General features: G+C 41.9%; 1 protein-coding gene across 3 annotated transcripts; it reads left to right on the forward strand.

The window, feature by feature from the left end:
- The first annotated feature begins 643 nt into the window (after window positions 1–643).
- ppp2r5ca (protein phosphatase 2, regulatory subunit B', gamma a) lies at window positions 644–13,618 on the forward strand. 3 transcript variants are annotated; one of them, XM_037241470.1, is made up of 16 exons: window positions 644–708; window positions 790–852; window positions 1,769–1,919; window positions 6,835–7,034; window positions 8,460–8,570; window positions 8,705–8,797; window positions 8,942–9,072; window positions 9,155–9,214; window positions 9,308–9,416; window positions 9,549–9,602; window positions 9,689–9,859; window positions 9,935–10,062; window positions 10,300–10,401; window positions 10,484–10,556; window positions 11,082–11,198; window positions 11,775–13,618. In XM_037241470.1, exons 1-16 carry the CDS (start codon window positions 682–684, stop codon window positions 11,907–11,909), a joined length of 1,725 nt encoding a protein of 574 aa, XP_037097365.1. In that variant the 5' UTR covers window positions 644–681; the 3' UTR covers window positions 11,910–13,618. The 3 variants fall into 3 exon arrangements, with proteins under 3 accessions (XP_037097365.1, XP_037097363.1, XP_037097364.1); XM_037241468.1 differs by lacking the exons at window positions 644–708; window positions 790–852; window positions 1,769–1,919 and adding an exon at window positions 3,814–4,006; XM_037241469.1 differs by lacking the exons at window positions 644–708; window positions 790–852; window positions 1,769–1,919; window positions 11,082–11,198 and adding an exon at window positions 3,814–4,006.
- Window positions 13,619–14,878: the final 1,260 nt, after the last annotated feature.

A 14,878-nucleotide genomic window follows, 5' to 3' on the forward strand; every position in this document is an offset into this window, starting at 1 on the left:
AACTGCCAAATTAAAAAAATGAAAATAAAAACAAATGCGAAAAATATAATATAAAATTCAATTAAAATACATCTAAAAAGAAGTGAAAATAAAAACAAACGTGAAAAATATATGAAATTAAAATACATCTAATTTAATTGTACTCGTACATTTATTTATTTTTTGTTTATTTCCACATTTATTTTCTTTTTGTATTTATTCTTGCTTTAATTATAACTATATATTTTTGTTCTTTTTAGTCACATATATGCTTTTAAGTTAAAATATTCGCCAATGAGCAAAGTGCTGTTCTGTCGCTTTGCATACATCGTTCAATTACTCCTGATTCAATAGCGCCCTCTTGTGGCACTTCATAGATAAAGCAACCGCCTCCGAAAGTGTGTCAAGTCACCTCCAACGTGCACGATCAGCTGCTTAGCCCACTTCCGCATATTTGTTTTGGCTATTTTTTATTCAGCTATTCCTTCCAGCATGAAATGACTTTTTCTTCACTTCAACTGCAGTTCGTTGCCACTTTTGTCTGCAAGCAGCCTTGAGCCAGCTCGGGATCAGTCACATGGTGTGTGGATATTCTCGGGTCTCCGTCACACAGACACGCACAGACGCCGATGCGTGCTGGTTTCTCAAGTGTTTGTGTCCATAGGAAGATTGCGACCTGCTGACACTCCACAAGCCTCCATCATGCCTCAGAAGAGCAAAAAAGACAAGGTAAGGTATACTTTTTATTATTATCTTTTTTTTTTTAGTTGTCAGCTTACGTGAGTCGAATTGCTTTTGTGTTTAATTTAGGACTCCACAAAGTCTGGAAAGGCAAAAAAATCTGCAAGTGAAAATGAGCCTGCAAGTGATGATGTAAGTGTGTTGTTTTTTTCTTAAAATTAACATTAAAAACATTTAGCAATAAATTATCAAAAAGCACATGATACAAAATAGCACAGCTGCAGTTATGACGGGTCAACCACAGTGTACAGTTTTTGCCAACAGTTTCAAAGTTATTTCTCGGGTTGTCTTAAATTTGATACAAGTTTGACGTTTTTTTTTTCCCTGTAATCGTGGAAAAACATCCCACAGATTTGTACGGCTTGTTTAAATGATCATTTTTGAACAATTGTTTTCATGGCACATTTCACAGCCATCTGTGTTCAGTGATATTTTGTTCTTGAGAAAGTTTCTCATGTGACATCTCAACATGATCCTATGACTTTATACTTCCACCAGGCAGAGTCGCAGCATAATTTGCAATTACAGTATGGTTTTTTTTTGTTTTTTTTTTAAAGAACATATCTTCATACATATATGGGGACTTGTGTGCCAATATAACACATCTCATAAACTTCTTTGCTAGGGATAAAAAATAATATAAATAAAATAAATAAATAATATAAATAAAATAATAAAATGAATAAAAAATAATATAAATAAAATAAAAAAATAAAATAAAAAAGTGTGATAGAAAAAATGGATGGATCGATGGAGCTCTATCGATCATCTTAAGATATGATTGATCAAGCGAGTGTTTGACACGTGTGACAGCTCTGTCAGCTCCTTGATTAGCCTGCCCCTCTCGAGGTCATTTCAAACTGCGTCCAGAGATGCAACACTGTACAGTACACCGCAACCGGCGATCCGATTGCCCCCCGTCAAGAACCACCCGATCTGACTGCAAGCGGAACTTGACCCTTAAGCACATCACCTCGCCTCCTCCCCGTCCTTCCTCTCAACATTGAATTACCTCGTGCCCTTTCTCCCTGATTGCTTGTTTCCGCAGGCTTCCAATAAAAAAGTACCTCCCACCACTCAGCTGATGAGGATAAAGCAGCCGGGGTCACACACGGCTGTGAGGAGGGAGAAGAGGTTCAGCTCTTCGTGCTTTGCCCTCAGCACCAACAGAGAGCTGCACAAACTGGATGCTCTCGCAGGTATGCCGGTCACTTTATTAGGGACACTTGTGCAATCTCATCAAATCCAATACAAGGTCTTCCTCAGGTCCTCAAGCATGCATGGGTTTTCTCCTCATGGTACTTGATTCTCATTAGATATGCACTCTCTCCTTATCTCACGTTTCACATCATCCTCCTCCTCTGAGGGCTTTTATTGACCTTTTTTTTTGAGGGATGGCATGTTTGGCTGACATCAACAAAGGCAATCATATTAACAATTTATAGCACAGGTAGATCCTCATAACCACCTTTTTTTTAACTTTGAGGTCGCACTACATAATTGATAGGCTGCTACCCACTGGCTTTATTTGTGATGCAAATGATGTTAGCTGCATCTCATCTCCAGACTTAGCCGGAGAACAAAACGGATATTTCCATCGCAATATAATGCTGACTTGATCTAAGTGTGGCAGTTTGTCTGAGCTAAAAAGGGCTTCCACGTTTATGCAGAAGCACTTTGTGATCTAAATAATGATACTAGTCAGCAAGCACGCCAGTGTATTAATTCACGGTATTGATTACCTCCACTTGTGCTTATTGTTTTGGTACCAATCTTAAGGAAAGACAATCGGGTTGAGGTTTGACGATTGACATCTATTTTTCATGGCTTCTTTGTTTACACAAGGCATTACACGTAGGATGTGGTCTAAGTGGTTTTCTGGAAACTTATACGCTTCCTTTTTTTGTTTATTTTTGTGTATATAGTCCAAAAGAGAACTTGGCAAATAATGTTTAGTCCTAAGACACTTTGTGAAAAGGAGGCACACAAGCAACAATCTGACCTGTAAATCCTCCCTATCGAAAAAATAACAACAACACATTCATAAGGAGGAAAAGCCTTGAATGTGGTCACAAATAACACTCGTGACCACACAAAGAGCCGCTAGGGCTCGGCAGTAAAGTCATGATAAAAGCCCATTTACAACTTGCAACTAATATCTTGTCTCTGAGATACTTTTAATGTCTGAGTGGTCAACATGTCAACAATTTTGCTTAATTTCACACTTGATTGATGGGTGGGCAAACCATTTTAACCCACGAGCCATACAAGTGCAATGATATTTTCTTTTTTCCAAGGTTATCACACAACATTCTAATGTATTGAATGGTTTCATGTAGCATTCTGTCATGGCCAAACAAGTCAGTAGGTTAACACTGCATGTTTCATGAGCATGAGTGACTCATGGCTCAGCTGCAGCTACTGTAGACTGCCACACTCCGTTTAAAGGCAGAAGTGCAATACCCCCCCCTCATCCATTGGCACGAACCGAAGGTGTTATGAAATTATATTGATATTGACGTGCAGTTACAGTTCAGTTGTGTTTAACTTTTTAGTGCAATACATTTGCATTTAATGTTAAAGTGCCATTTATTTCTGCACAATTTTTAATGCAATTTTTATTGTATGTGCCATACCAGTCAAGTTTTTCTTAATTTCATATTTTCAAGTGCAGTTGTGTTCAAACGGAGCAGAAATGATAGAAGCAGATGTGACAGAGGGGAAAAGATAGTGTATTTGCTTCTTTAAAGTTCGCTTTGACTATTCAATAATTCGTAGCTCCAAAATTTCCAACCAGATGATATAGACGTCCATCCAATCGGGACATAGTGTGGAATACACACAAATCGATTCTGCTCTCTGATGTGTGCAAGGGCCTGGCTGCCTGGCTGCCTGGCAGGCAGCGTCACCAGAGACAAGCAACTAAGAGGCGGAGCCAGGGCAAATAAAAAATAAAAGATCGTCACATATCCCGCCCCTTTGCTCTTTCTCAGCCAATCGCCTTCGCCCCTTGCGGAAGCCCCCTTCGCTATTGCGCCGAAATCAACCAATGGGCGTCTTCGCTGTTTATGTGACGTCACAAAGTAGCCAGTTCCCTCCAGCGGCAGAGAGCTTCATTTTCTGATCTGCTTTGTGCTAAAATGGAGGCTGGCCTCTCGCCCTGAGTGGATCGCCTTCCTGGTTGAGGTTTACATGTTGACATGCAATAAATCTGCAGACAGAATGGTCGTGGATGCGCCTAATTCCAACGGGCCTTTTCAGCCGGTGGCCCTAATGCACTTCAGAGGTATGTACGGATAAATTATTCTTCCTGTATTGTCGCGGGGAATTAAGGGGGGGAAGGTGTGTATGTATGTATGTGTGTGCGTGCGCGCGTTCGTTGCTGTGCTCCGGTTTTCCTTCACCGCTTACAGTTTAGCCCCGCCGCGTAAAATAAGACCACATATCAGCTCCGGTAGTCATCGGTACCGCAGGCCCCTTAACCTTCTACCGTTTACGATTTGTAGTCGACGCGGCAACGATAAACGCTCTTTTTTTTTTCTTCTACACGCTAGCTAGCTAACTAGCTAGCTACACCGTCTTTGCCCATCCCCCAGCAGCGACCAGTGACGCTAACGGAAGTGATGTTATAAAACTAAGAAGGTCTCCACTTCAATCTTTGGTGTCTTAACAGAATTTCTAGTTTAGGAATTGTCAAGAGTAGTGAAGCGTCGTGTGTGTGATTTTATTTTTCCCTTCAGATGGATTTCAAGGACACTCGACTTTCTCACTCCCACGAAAGTGTCAAGGAAACAAGTGTGCAACACATTTGCGGTGAATTTGCTGGGCAGAAGAAATAGATGGTAGAAAATCCGTTTTTTTTTATATTGAGGAAAGAGTTTTATGAATTCCACGCACTTATTCTAAGCTGTAAAGCAGGGTGGATCACTGATTTGATTTGATTAATTGGCGGCTCAAGCAATGACTTATGTTTGCGTCATCTGTAGTTTAACGCATATCATTGCTACATGCAGTTTATAATTCAGTCCTTTAAGGATGTTGCTTGCGTCTTTTGTGATTATTATTGTGCCCAAAAAGCCCTGATATCCCAGCAGCTTTTATCTAAATATTAAACTATACAGGCCAATCTCGAGTTATGAATGCACAAAACCTTTGGAGAAAAGCAGTGTCTAGTTATATTCCGTTATGTGAATTGTCAGATGAGCGGATAGATATTTTTGTGCATCTTTCACTATGTAAGATCATTAGCTCTCTGCATTACTCTTTTTTTTTTTTTTAATGTTTTTAACTCTTGATTAGACCCCACAATGACTTAACATTGAAGTTGCGCATACCTGCCTGCTTCATACCAAAAACAAGGAAGTGAATTTGGCAACATAGTGTTTTGTTTGCACTGAGGACAGCGCCAACGATTGGTGCAAGTTGGCAAAACATTGCTGTCGTGGAATGAAATTGCAAGTTTGCACTTTAAATTTACAGGGATTGCCTGAATTTGTGTGACTGGTCGTGAGAAACAGATTTAGCTCATAGGGCAAAAACGTATTTTTACATCTAATAATTTCTATGATTTATGCTTGAGAAAAAATGTTTTTTTTAAATGGAGTTTCGTTTTCAATCCTTACCCAACTCCCTGAAACTCTTGTGGCAATCCCGCTCTCATATGTGAACATCTCGTTCTTTGGGCGCAGCAACACCAGACTTGCCCTCTCACACTTTGTACAAAGGACTCGCTCGACTTTGAAAGGCCCCACTGTACTCTGCGACGAAGCGGCCTTAGCTGCAACTCAGGGCAATTATTGATTTACGTTCTATTGAGCTGCACAAGCCTCTGTCTCTATTGTTACGACCCTTGCACACAAGCAATGTTTTGCACAGGTTCTTTTCAAATTTGTATTGTAAAAAAAGTAAGCTTGCTTTGTTGAAAGCAGATCTCTTTTTGCCGTGTTCTGAATGTCTGCCTTTTGTTTCCATTCACACCTCCTCAGCCACTTGGCCATAAAAAGCTTAACCACCTGTGAATTTAAGAACCAACATGTCCTCAGATTCTTGTCTTTACTCCGATTCAAGTTGTTTTAAATCAGGCTCCGCATTGCTCAATTGGCTAAAGGGGGAAAAAATAAGAGCACAAGATAGCGAGAGAGAAAAATAAGTATGAACAGTTTGGAGAGTTTCTTTGAAAATGGGCTCAAAAGTTCAGAGCGCCTTCCAAGAAAAACGGCATCAGCAGTCCTGTTTAAGGTTAAGCACAACCCGCTCTGGGTAATGCGTCGCGACACGCTCGTAAATGAGTTGATGAAGCCATCAAATTTACTCGGGCACATGCATCCGGCATTTGAAAGACAAGCATTTAAAGCGTTATGCTGTTCTGTTCGCCGCGGTAAAATATTGTGTTCTCACGGCGCTCTGCGGGCTACGTTCAAAAGTCACATTGTGCTTCCTGTCAGTTTTGCCATCACAATGCAGAGTCTCCTGTTACATAACAAGCCGATAAGTATTTTTAAGGACAGCGCGGAAAGTTTATTACTCAGTCGGATACGACTTATGTAACAGGAGCGATGCGGAACAGAATCAGACTCGAGTGCCTGACTTGGCCTTTCAACGTCAACTTTTGACTTACAGTGCTTCCTTAAAAATCAAGATCAATACTGTGCCTGCCATTTGTTGACTTGCTTGTTTGTTTACACATGGAAATGAAGTGAAACAGGAAGTGCTCTAATAACCACGTACCAATAATAGTGACCGCTATTTTTTTTTTTCCCTTCTCTCGTGTGCTCCGAGTAACTGTGCCGGGACCGCTCACCCACTTCCCAAATCTCTCGCCTTTACATCTTTCCACTTGATGTCTACCCGCCTCTTCTTTGCTGTCGTTATCCGTCCCCCTGGGTTTCAAATAGTGCCAACACTTGAATCGTGATGACTCATTCGCCGCTTTCCATCTCGCTCAGTATTCAGTCTTGAGAGTCGCGCCTACCTCGAGCTCGCCCTCTCGCTCATTAAGGAACGGCTTCCCTTTGTTCCGTAATCCCCAACCGCTTCATTTATCAGGTGTATGTCGAGATGCCCTGTCAGTCGGCCATGTTTGACCCCGTTCTCCCGCCCGGACTCTTCCCGCAGATGTGGCCCCAGCCGAGCAGGAGAAGCTCTTCATCCAAAAGCTGCGGCAGTGCTGCGTCCTCTTCGACTTCCTGTCGGACCCGCTGAGTGACCTGAAATGGAAGGAGGTGAAGCGGGCGGCGCTCAGCGAGATGGTGGAGTACATCACCCACAATAGGAATGTCATCACGGAGCCCATCTACCCGGAGGTGGTTCACATGGTCAGTAGAGCTGATTGGGCAAGTGTCTGTTTATGTCCAAAGATGACGATGTGGGTGAAACTCGGTCAGAAAATCCGGGTCGACTGGCTGGCTAGGTTTTTCTTTTGAGTGACATTAGTTGAACTGAGGCAGTGTCCACAAGAGATGCTAAATGAGCCGTTGCGACAGTGAAAAACGCACAGTCGCATCTTTTTTTTCCTCCAAAAGTAATCAGATCAATAAAAACAAAACATTTTAGGGCCAAAGTTAATCTTTAACATTTGTCGCTTTATTCGCTCACCCAACAATGATTATTAACAATGATCTGAATTATTAGTGTACTTAACTGCTTGAAAAATCAAGTATACAGGATCAGCCACTTGTCCATTATAGAGCGGCTATAATGATGAGCTTTGACTAATAACTGGACTTTTCCCAAGCCAGGGATTTTCCTGCTCACAGCCGAGTTTGACATTTGGAGCATAAGCGGCTGTCTGTTGCTCGTGGTCATTATTTCAGCTTTTCCATAGATAGTCTTTAGAAATGTCTTGTCACAGAAACTGCCATTAACACGAGATGCTCCGTTGCTGAAGTCGGCGCCAGTCACGCGGATGACCTTTTCTTCTTGTTTCTATTTTAACTCGGTGCGTCTTTGACGTGGAGCGCGGTGCGGCGCTGGCACAACAAGCTTTACTCTTACCTTGCAGCCCCCGCCGAACAAGGCTCGCAGTGTCTTAATGGGCCACCTGCACTGTCCCATGATCGCCCGGTCGGGTACAGCGGCCCACGGGGGAGTCAGTTGACACTGCGAAAGGCACACATGCATTATTGTCAGGCAAACCCTTGCAGCCCATAGTTACAGGAGCCTAAAAATAAAAATTGACTTTGGACTGATAGATGAGAAGATATAGGTTGGGTACATTGGCGCTTTCAACGGGCTAATTGTATCCTGCCTGCGCATCCGCCTGGCCTGATGTCGTTTAATGATATCTAATAGTCGCTGCTTTTCTGCGGTTCCTCTTATAGAAGATGTCTGTGTCGGGTGGGCGGCGTATATACGTCACCAATCGGCGTGTTTTGGTGATTTTCAAGGTTGCATTTGTGCCGCTCTCGTATTAGCACAAATCCGACGAGTCACATTTTTAATCCAGACATGGAAGAAGCTTGATCCCATTCACAAAACCATCTGAGTCATGAATTTTTTTGTGTCTTTTTAAGATGCCATGATCCAGATCCCAAATGTGGCATGCTGTATAACAAATCAAAAACAGTTACTATTGAATGTAATCTCATTATGCGGCCGCTTTGTGTGTGTCGACGTCTGGTTTTTCTGTTCAAGCCGCAGCCTGATTTATAACATTCCAGTCCAGGAATTGTTTCATAACAGCTCGCTTCCTCGTCTAATCCCAAATGTGTACGCTCTCTTCCATTTCTGTCTGCCTCTAGTTTGCAGTGAACATGTTTCGAACACTGCCTCCTTCGTCCAATCCGACGGGAGCTGAATTTGATCCCGAGGAGGACGAGCCGACACTCGAGGCGGCGTGGCCACACCTCCAGGTTGTTATTCGTTTCATTGAGTCAACTCGAATAACTTTGAATTTAAATTAGTTATAGAAGTGGTTAATGAGCAGCACGGGGCGTCATGAATTCATTTGTTCTTAATTCTGCTTTTTCCTCTGCTTCCCTTGCAGCTGGTCTACGAATTTTTCCTTAGGTTTTTAGAATCGCCCGACTTTCAGCCCAACATAGCAAAGAAATACATTGACCAGAAATTTGTTATGCAGGTAAGAAAAGGAGAATCCGCTCCTCGCACGCACTTTTCAATGCAGACAAACAACTTGGCACCACGATGGGCAAATCAATCAGTTTGAAGAAAAAAAAAAAAAATGTATTGTGTAATGTCTGCCTTGTCTCTTTTCCAATTGAAGCTTCTAGAACTATTTGACAGCGAAGATCCCAGAGAGCGAGACTTCCTCAAAACGACTCTTCACAGGATCTACGGGAAGTTCCTCGGGCTGAGAGCTTACATCCGAAAGCAGATCAACAACATTTTCTATAGGTTGGCGCAATTTGTTGTACATTCTCGTATGATGAGCTAAGCGGTCTTGCAATCGCTGAAAAATATTCCCTCGCTCTTTTAGGTTTATCTATGAGACGGAGCATCACAATGGTATTGCTGAACTACTGGAAATACTTGGAAGGTTTGCGTCATTGATTTCACAAGATTTAGAAATGCGGCGCCTGTCGTCTATGTGCTCAGCAGATGTTCATGAGTGGCTTTGTTTGTTTGGCAGCATTATCAACGGATTTGCCTTACCGCTAAAAGAAGAGCACAAGATTTTCCTGTTGAAGGTTTTGTTACCTCTACACAAAGTGAAGTCACTCAGTGTCTACCATCCGCAGGTACAGTATGTGTGTGTGTGTGTCTCTGCTGTCTGTTACGTAACAGTTGAATGCTGTGCTGAAAAAAAAAGAAAAGAAAATGAGAGCAAATGCACTACAGGTGTTAAAATATTTATCTCTTCTCTTTTGCAGTTGGCTTACTGTGTGGTGCAGTTTTTGGAAAAGGACAGCACTCTAACTGAGCCGGTATGTCTCTCTCCTTTGGTATATGAGTGTCTTGTGGTCGATTTTAAAACCGCTGATTCGTAACTTCGTTCTCGGACCCCTGATAGGTGGTCATGGCGCTCCTCAAGTATTGGCCAAAGACTCACAGTCCCAAGGAAGTGATGTTCCTCAACGAACTAGAGGAGATTCTGGACGTCATCGAGCCGTCTGAGTTTGTGAAAGTGCAGGAGCCTCTCTTCCGCCAGCTGGCCAAATGCGTGTCCAGCCCGCATTTCCAGGTATCGCCGAGCTCCTCCCGGGAAGGCCCTTTATTACTTGTGGCGCCCCGCTGAGATCCGGCGTACACTCTCTAGGTGGCCGAGCGAGCGCTGTACTACTGGAATAACGAGTACATCATGAGTCTGATCAGCGACAACGCAGCCAAGATTCTCCCGATCATGTTCCCCGCTCTGTACCGCAACTCCAAGACCCACTGGAACAAGTGAGAGGCTTTTTTTTTTTTTTTTTCTCTCTCGTTTTTGACACCCGAGTGATGCATTTGCACTCTGACTGCGCTAAGCGTCTTCCCTCGCATAACACCCGTGTGAAACAATGCCCGGGCAAATGTCACATGGTGAACACGAGTGTGACAAATTGACAATACTATAGTATTCGGAACTGAGCCTTGCCAGGAATAGCTGCCATTTTATGAAGTCAACCTGTGTGTGTGTGACTGCAGGACCATCCACGGCCTCATCTACAATGCTCTGAAGCTTTTCATGGAGATGAATCAGAAGCTCTTTGACGACTGCACACAGCAATTCCGAGCCGAGAAAAACAAGTAGGCGGCGCAGACTGGCGTCTTGGCTTTTTCAACCTTATAAAGCGATGAGATAATAAGAACTGACTGTTTGACCCGATAGAGAGAAGGCCAAGTCGAAGGAGCGCGAAGAAGCTTGGATCAAGATCGAGAACCTCGCCAAGTCCAATCCGCAGGTGAGGTGCAAAAACGTGACTTGCTGCACATGGCCAAAATGTCCTTTTGGGTATTTCCTTTTAAAGGCCTTTTTGCACTGCACTTGGTCTTCAAAGCCTTCAGTACGTTTTGTTACTTTTCATAATAAGTCGGAGTGAAGATAAAGGGGATGAGCACCTTTTTTTGGCTATGATTATTTAAAGCCCAAATTGACACTAAGCATTGTTGAGGTTTTTAAAGATTCCTCCTATGTCATGTTTTGAGAGTTTGTGATGTGCAAAGCGCTTTTAGAGCTTTCTTTTCCGTTTGAGGTAAGTCCGTAGTTGGTATGTTGTGCTTGTTTCCAAAACTAATACAACTCCAAATAAGGATCTCGTGGTTAAATATCACAACTCCAAATAAGGATCTCGTGGTTAAATATCAAAATGAAGCTTGTCATTTGTGTAGAACCTCTTGATCCGTTCTTCTCTGCATGCCATTCAACATCTTTTTTCCACCCTCCCCCTTTTGTTTTTTCCCCCCACCCCTTTTCTTTTTGGACTCAGTTCTCTGTGCTTGTTGATCCCTCTGACTTCAATAGTCCAGTAGCAATGGAGACGGATGTTCCTTTGATAGAAGATGTTCAGAGGTTAAAAAAGACAGTTGAAGAAGGCGCAACTCAGGTAAACCTGGCTTCTCTCTGTCTCAATTCCTTTCTTGACATTCTTTTTCTATACCACATTTGCTCTATTCAAAGTATTTTCTTAAGAGAGGGCAAAGCGTTTCATATGCAAAATTGCATCAAATCTGGCTATGTGCTAAAGTTCCCCATTGACAGCGCACGGTGTTGAATATCTATTCGTCTTTTGCGGTTTCCGCTCAAAAACATTTTTTACAATCTGTCCTATGCACCCCCTATCTTAAACACAGCATTTTGAGTAATATTGCCTTAGTATAATTTAAAAATAATAATTTTCATCTCAGGGGCAGCTGACAAAACGGGCAGATTTTCCTGCGTAATTCATATTACACAGACATATTACTTACAATACTGTGTTTGGACTTGTGCCTCAGCATAAGACATTATTATAAAAAACGTTATCGCTTCATGCTAGCTAGTCCGTCTTGAAATGAGCTTCATTTTGAATTCAATCGGTGCTGCAGTTTTCCAACTTTGAGTTAGTTCAGCATGAGGAAAAGAAGACTGACTCTTTTTTTTTTTTTTTTTTTTTTTACCCCTCTTTCTCTCTGTGCTACAGCCACTGCACGGCCAGTGGAAGGAACGGCCCATGGTGCGGCGCAAATCTGAGTTGCCTCAGGACATCTACACCACAAAAGCCTTGGAGACCCACCGCAGAGCTGAAGACATGTTGACCGCCCGCGACGGACTCTAGATCCAACTGCCCCTCCACGGCCATGGACACCCTGTCACCCATCCATCGTTTGTTGTTGTCACTGTGTTTTTTTGTTTTGTTTTTTGTTTTTAAACCCATGTCCTTAGTTCTCTTTCATTCCGGCAGCCCCTTTGGGTGCAGCACACTAGACCTGTGACCATTACAGAAGCTCCGTATTCAGATTTCTGCTTTCTCAGGTTCTTTTTTTTTTTTTTTTTTTTTTTTTTTTTTGGAGAAGGACGTCCATTTGTGTCCATGTGTCTTTTAGCCCACGGAGTTGCTTCAGTGTCGTTCCCTCCCGCCACCTCCGTTGCCCCTCTCACGCTTAACTGTGGAACCTAGGGGGAAAAAAAAAAAGCAATGATGATACGGCGACAGGTTCCCATATATACTTTGTCGGGATGTGGAGCTGCAGGAAGAGTTGAATGGATTTTTATTCTCCAACGCACGGAAGGCAAGAAAGGTCAAAGGAAAGATGACGCTTTCCTGTTGTCAGTTTTTCTTTAGTCTTTTAATGGACAGCTTGTCAGTGCCAAGACTGTTGTGTGTTTTTCTTATTAATCTCCGATTCAAACTGGGGCACTTGCCTTTGGTTTTGGTCATTAGTGGGTTTTCTTTTTGTTTCTTTCTTTTTAGTGTAGCACACTTAACGACCAAACTCAGGCCTGTCAGTCGCCTTGCAATGTCCAGGTAGGCAGCGAGGAAAGATGATGGTGTCCTGTGGACATCCGTCACTTTCCGTTGTTTTTTTGTTTCTCTTTCTTTTCCATGTGCCATTTTGCCGCTGTTTATGTACGCTTGATTCGTTGTGTTCATAGGCGAAGTTTGAAAACCGGTCGACCGTCTTGCCCACTCAGTTCAAACAATGGTACTGCTGAATGTGACTTCAGATAGATCCCTGTACGTTTGGACAAACGAGTCAAATATCTCCACAATTGACTGATAAAATCTTCTAATTTATTAAAATCAAGCTCTAGGAACTTAGCTAAGTATAGATGCACTTAATACTAAAATAGAAATACCAAAAATCCCTCTCGTCAAGCTCTGTTTGCTTTACCACCGTTTGTCCATTAGAGAATCAGTACTGTTGTTTCAACTAACGCGTCAGGCGTGTTCTGATTTCGTCATATTTGATGTGCTAGTTGTCTCGTCCCTGGAGGTGAAATAGTTGGGCTGTCCCAGCCCAAAAAGGGGGCCATGCTGAACAGTGAACTGACATTGTGACTTGGCTCGTTTAACTGTATTTAATACTGTATTTGCTTGAATGCAAAAAGTTGTAAATTCAAAAGTACCATGTTAAACATGTACCTTTTACTCCGGAGGAATGCCATTCAACCAAACTTGATTTTTTTTTTTTTTTTTCCTCGTTTCTAAAAAAAAAAAAAAAAATAACCCATGCTTGCTGGGAAAGATGATCTTTTATGGGTTTTATGAGTTACTTTTAGTGCATACAGAAGGTCCTTTTGGACAAAGAGAGGTGAATAAAAATCTATTTGTTGGCTTGTCTTTTTGCAGATCTTTTCATTTTAACATTTTATTTCTAAAACATAACTTAAGTGTCCTTTTGTATGTGACTTGTACCATATGGATTCATTTAATATTGTATATATGATTTACCTTGTTTCATGTAGTGTGATATATCTAGATCAATTTTGTACAAATTGTCCTTCTGTACAGAATAAAACCTCCATAGCAAGTGAAAACGTCAATCTGGCACATATTTTATCCCGCCCTTGCTTCCCTTTTGCCCCAGCAACTCGATGGTTTTGAAAAGTGCGCATATTTTTACCAAATCCATGTTCATGTGTTCCAATCACTGTCTAGTGGTGTACTACGACATAGAATGAATAAAGATTTTATTTGAATATATATATTTTCAAACATGCACCAATGTTGGCTTTACTTGACTGAAACATAAATATGATGTGATATTCTGTAATACCGAATAAGTCGAACGGCAACAGTTCTCGTTGTAATGACAAGTTCCAAACACAAGGGGGAGCGACAGGTTATGGTTTGAGCAAAAGTGTCAATTTGGTAGCATAACCTTTATTTGAAATAACTGCATCAAGCCTTTATTAATCTAAACTGTTTTCCTGACTGGTATCTATCTTGTTGCATGATAAAGGGATAATGATAAAGTTTTTTTTTTTGCATCTTTGATTGACAGACATCTTTTTGTGGATTTCAGAATTCATTCATTCATTCATGAGTCTTCTCAACACGGTAATCTAATTGATATTGGGTTGGTGAAAATAGATGAGTAATACACCTCTTTTTAGCCTTCCGAAGAGGCTGATACTTTATCCAGCACCTCCCCTGCAGTGGACTGTAATTGACGTCAAAGAACATAAGAACATCACGACTCACCTATTTACTGTCTTTGGTCACGTGACATTCCCACTGTGACGCTAATGACTGAGGATTGGCCTTTTAGAAAATAGACGACTGCACCGCTTGTATATTCAGCCATGCAGTCTTTCACCATTGTGCAATTTTGAGGCCTTCAAAATGTCCAATTACAACAATTGAAGCCTTCAAATTTTAAGTCACGACTGTGAGTACTGTGCTGTTGCCTGCTGAGATAATTCGAAAAGTTGGTTTTGCTAGAAATTCTAATCTTGAATATTTGCATGATAATGTAAATAGACTCCATTTCATTCAAGTTTTTTTTTTTTTTTTACTATAGTGTTTTGGGAGCACTTGTGTAACAGTTGGCTGCACTAGCTTATCTCCCACTGCTGTGACAGTATTAAAATCTTCACAGGGAAACATCACAGCCGACTGCGGATCGGATGACGGGGGCGTGATTTAAGAGAAAACAGACATTTGGTGTTTCCCAAAAGAAGTTTTTGTCCTGAGCTGACACGAATGTGACAGACGGAATTGACACGTTTTAGTCGTTTCACCTCAAAAAACTCGGCTTTGTCGGAGGGAACATACCCTCAGATCACCTTTAGTGATTTAAG

Source organism: Syngnathus acus, chromosome 22 (genome assembly GCF_901709675.1).
Source record: "Syngnathus acus chromosome 22, fSynAcu1.2, whole genome shotgun sequence".
In the NCBI taxonomy this organism is placed as follows: Eukaryota; Metazoa; Chordata; class Actinopteri; order Syngnathiformes; family Syngnathidae; genus Syngnathus; species Syngnathus acus.

Bases quoted from the DNA above. Each gene is read 5' to 3' on its own strand.
- ppp2r5ca (XM_037241470.1), top strand. From the start codon at position 682: ATGCCTCAGAAGAGCAAAAAAGACAAG. The intron at 7,035-8,459 runs GTCAGTAGAGCT...GTCTGCCTCTAG, and splicing joins ACCCGGAGGTGGTTCACATG to TTTGCAGTGAACATGTTTCG. The intron at 9,603-9,688 runs GTATGTCTCTCT...GACCCCTGATAG, and splicing joins ACAGCACTCTAACTGAGCCG to GTGGTCATGGCGCTCCTCAA.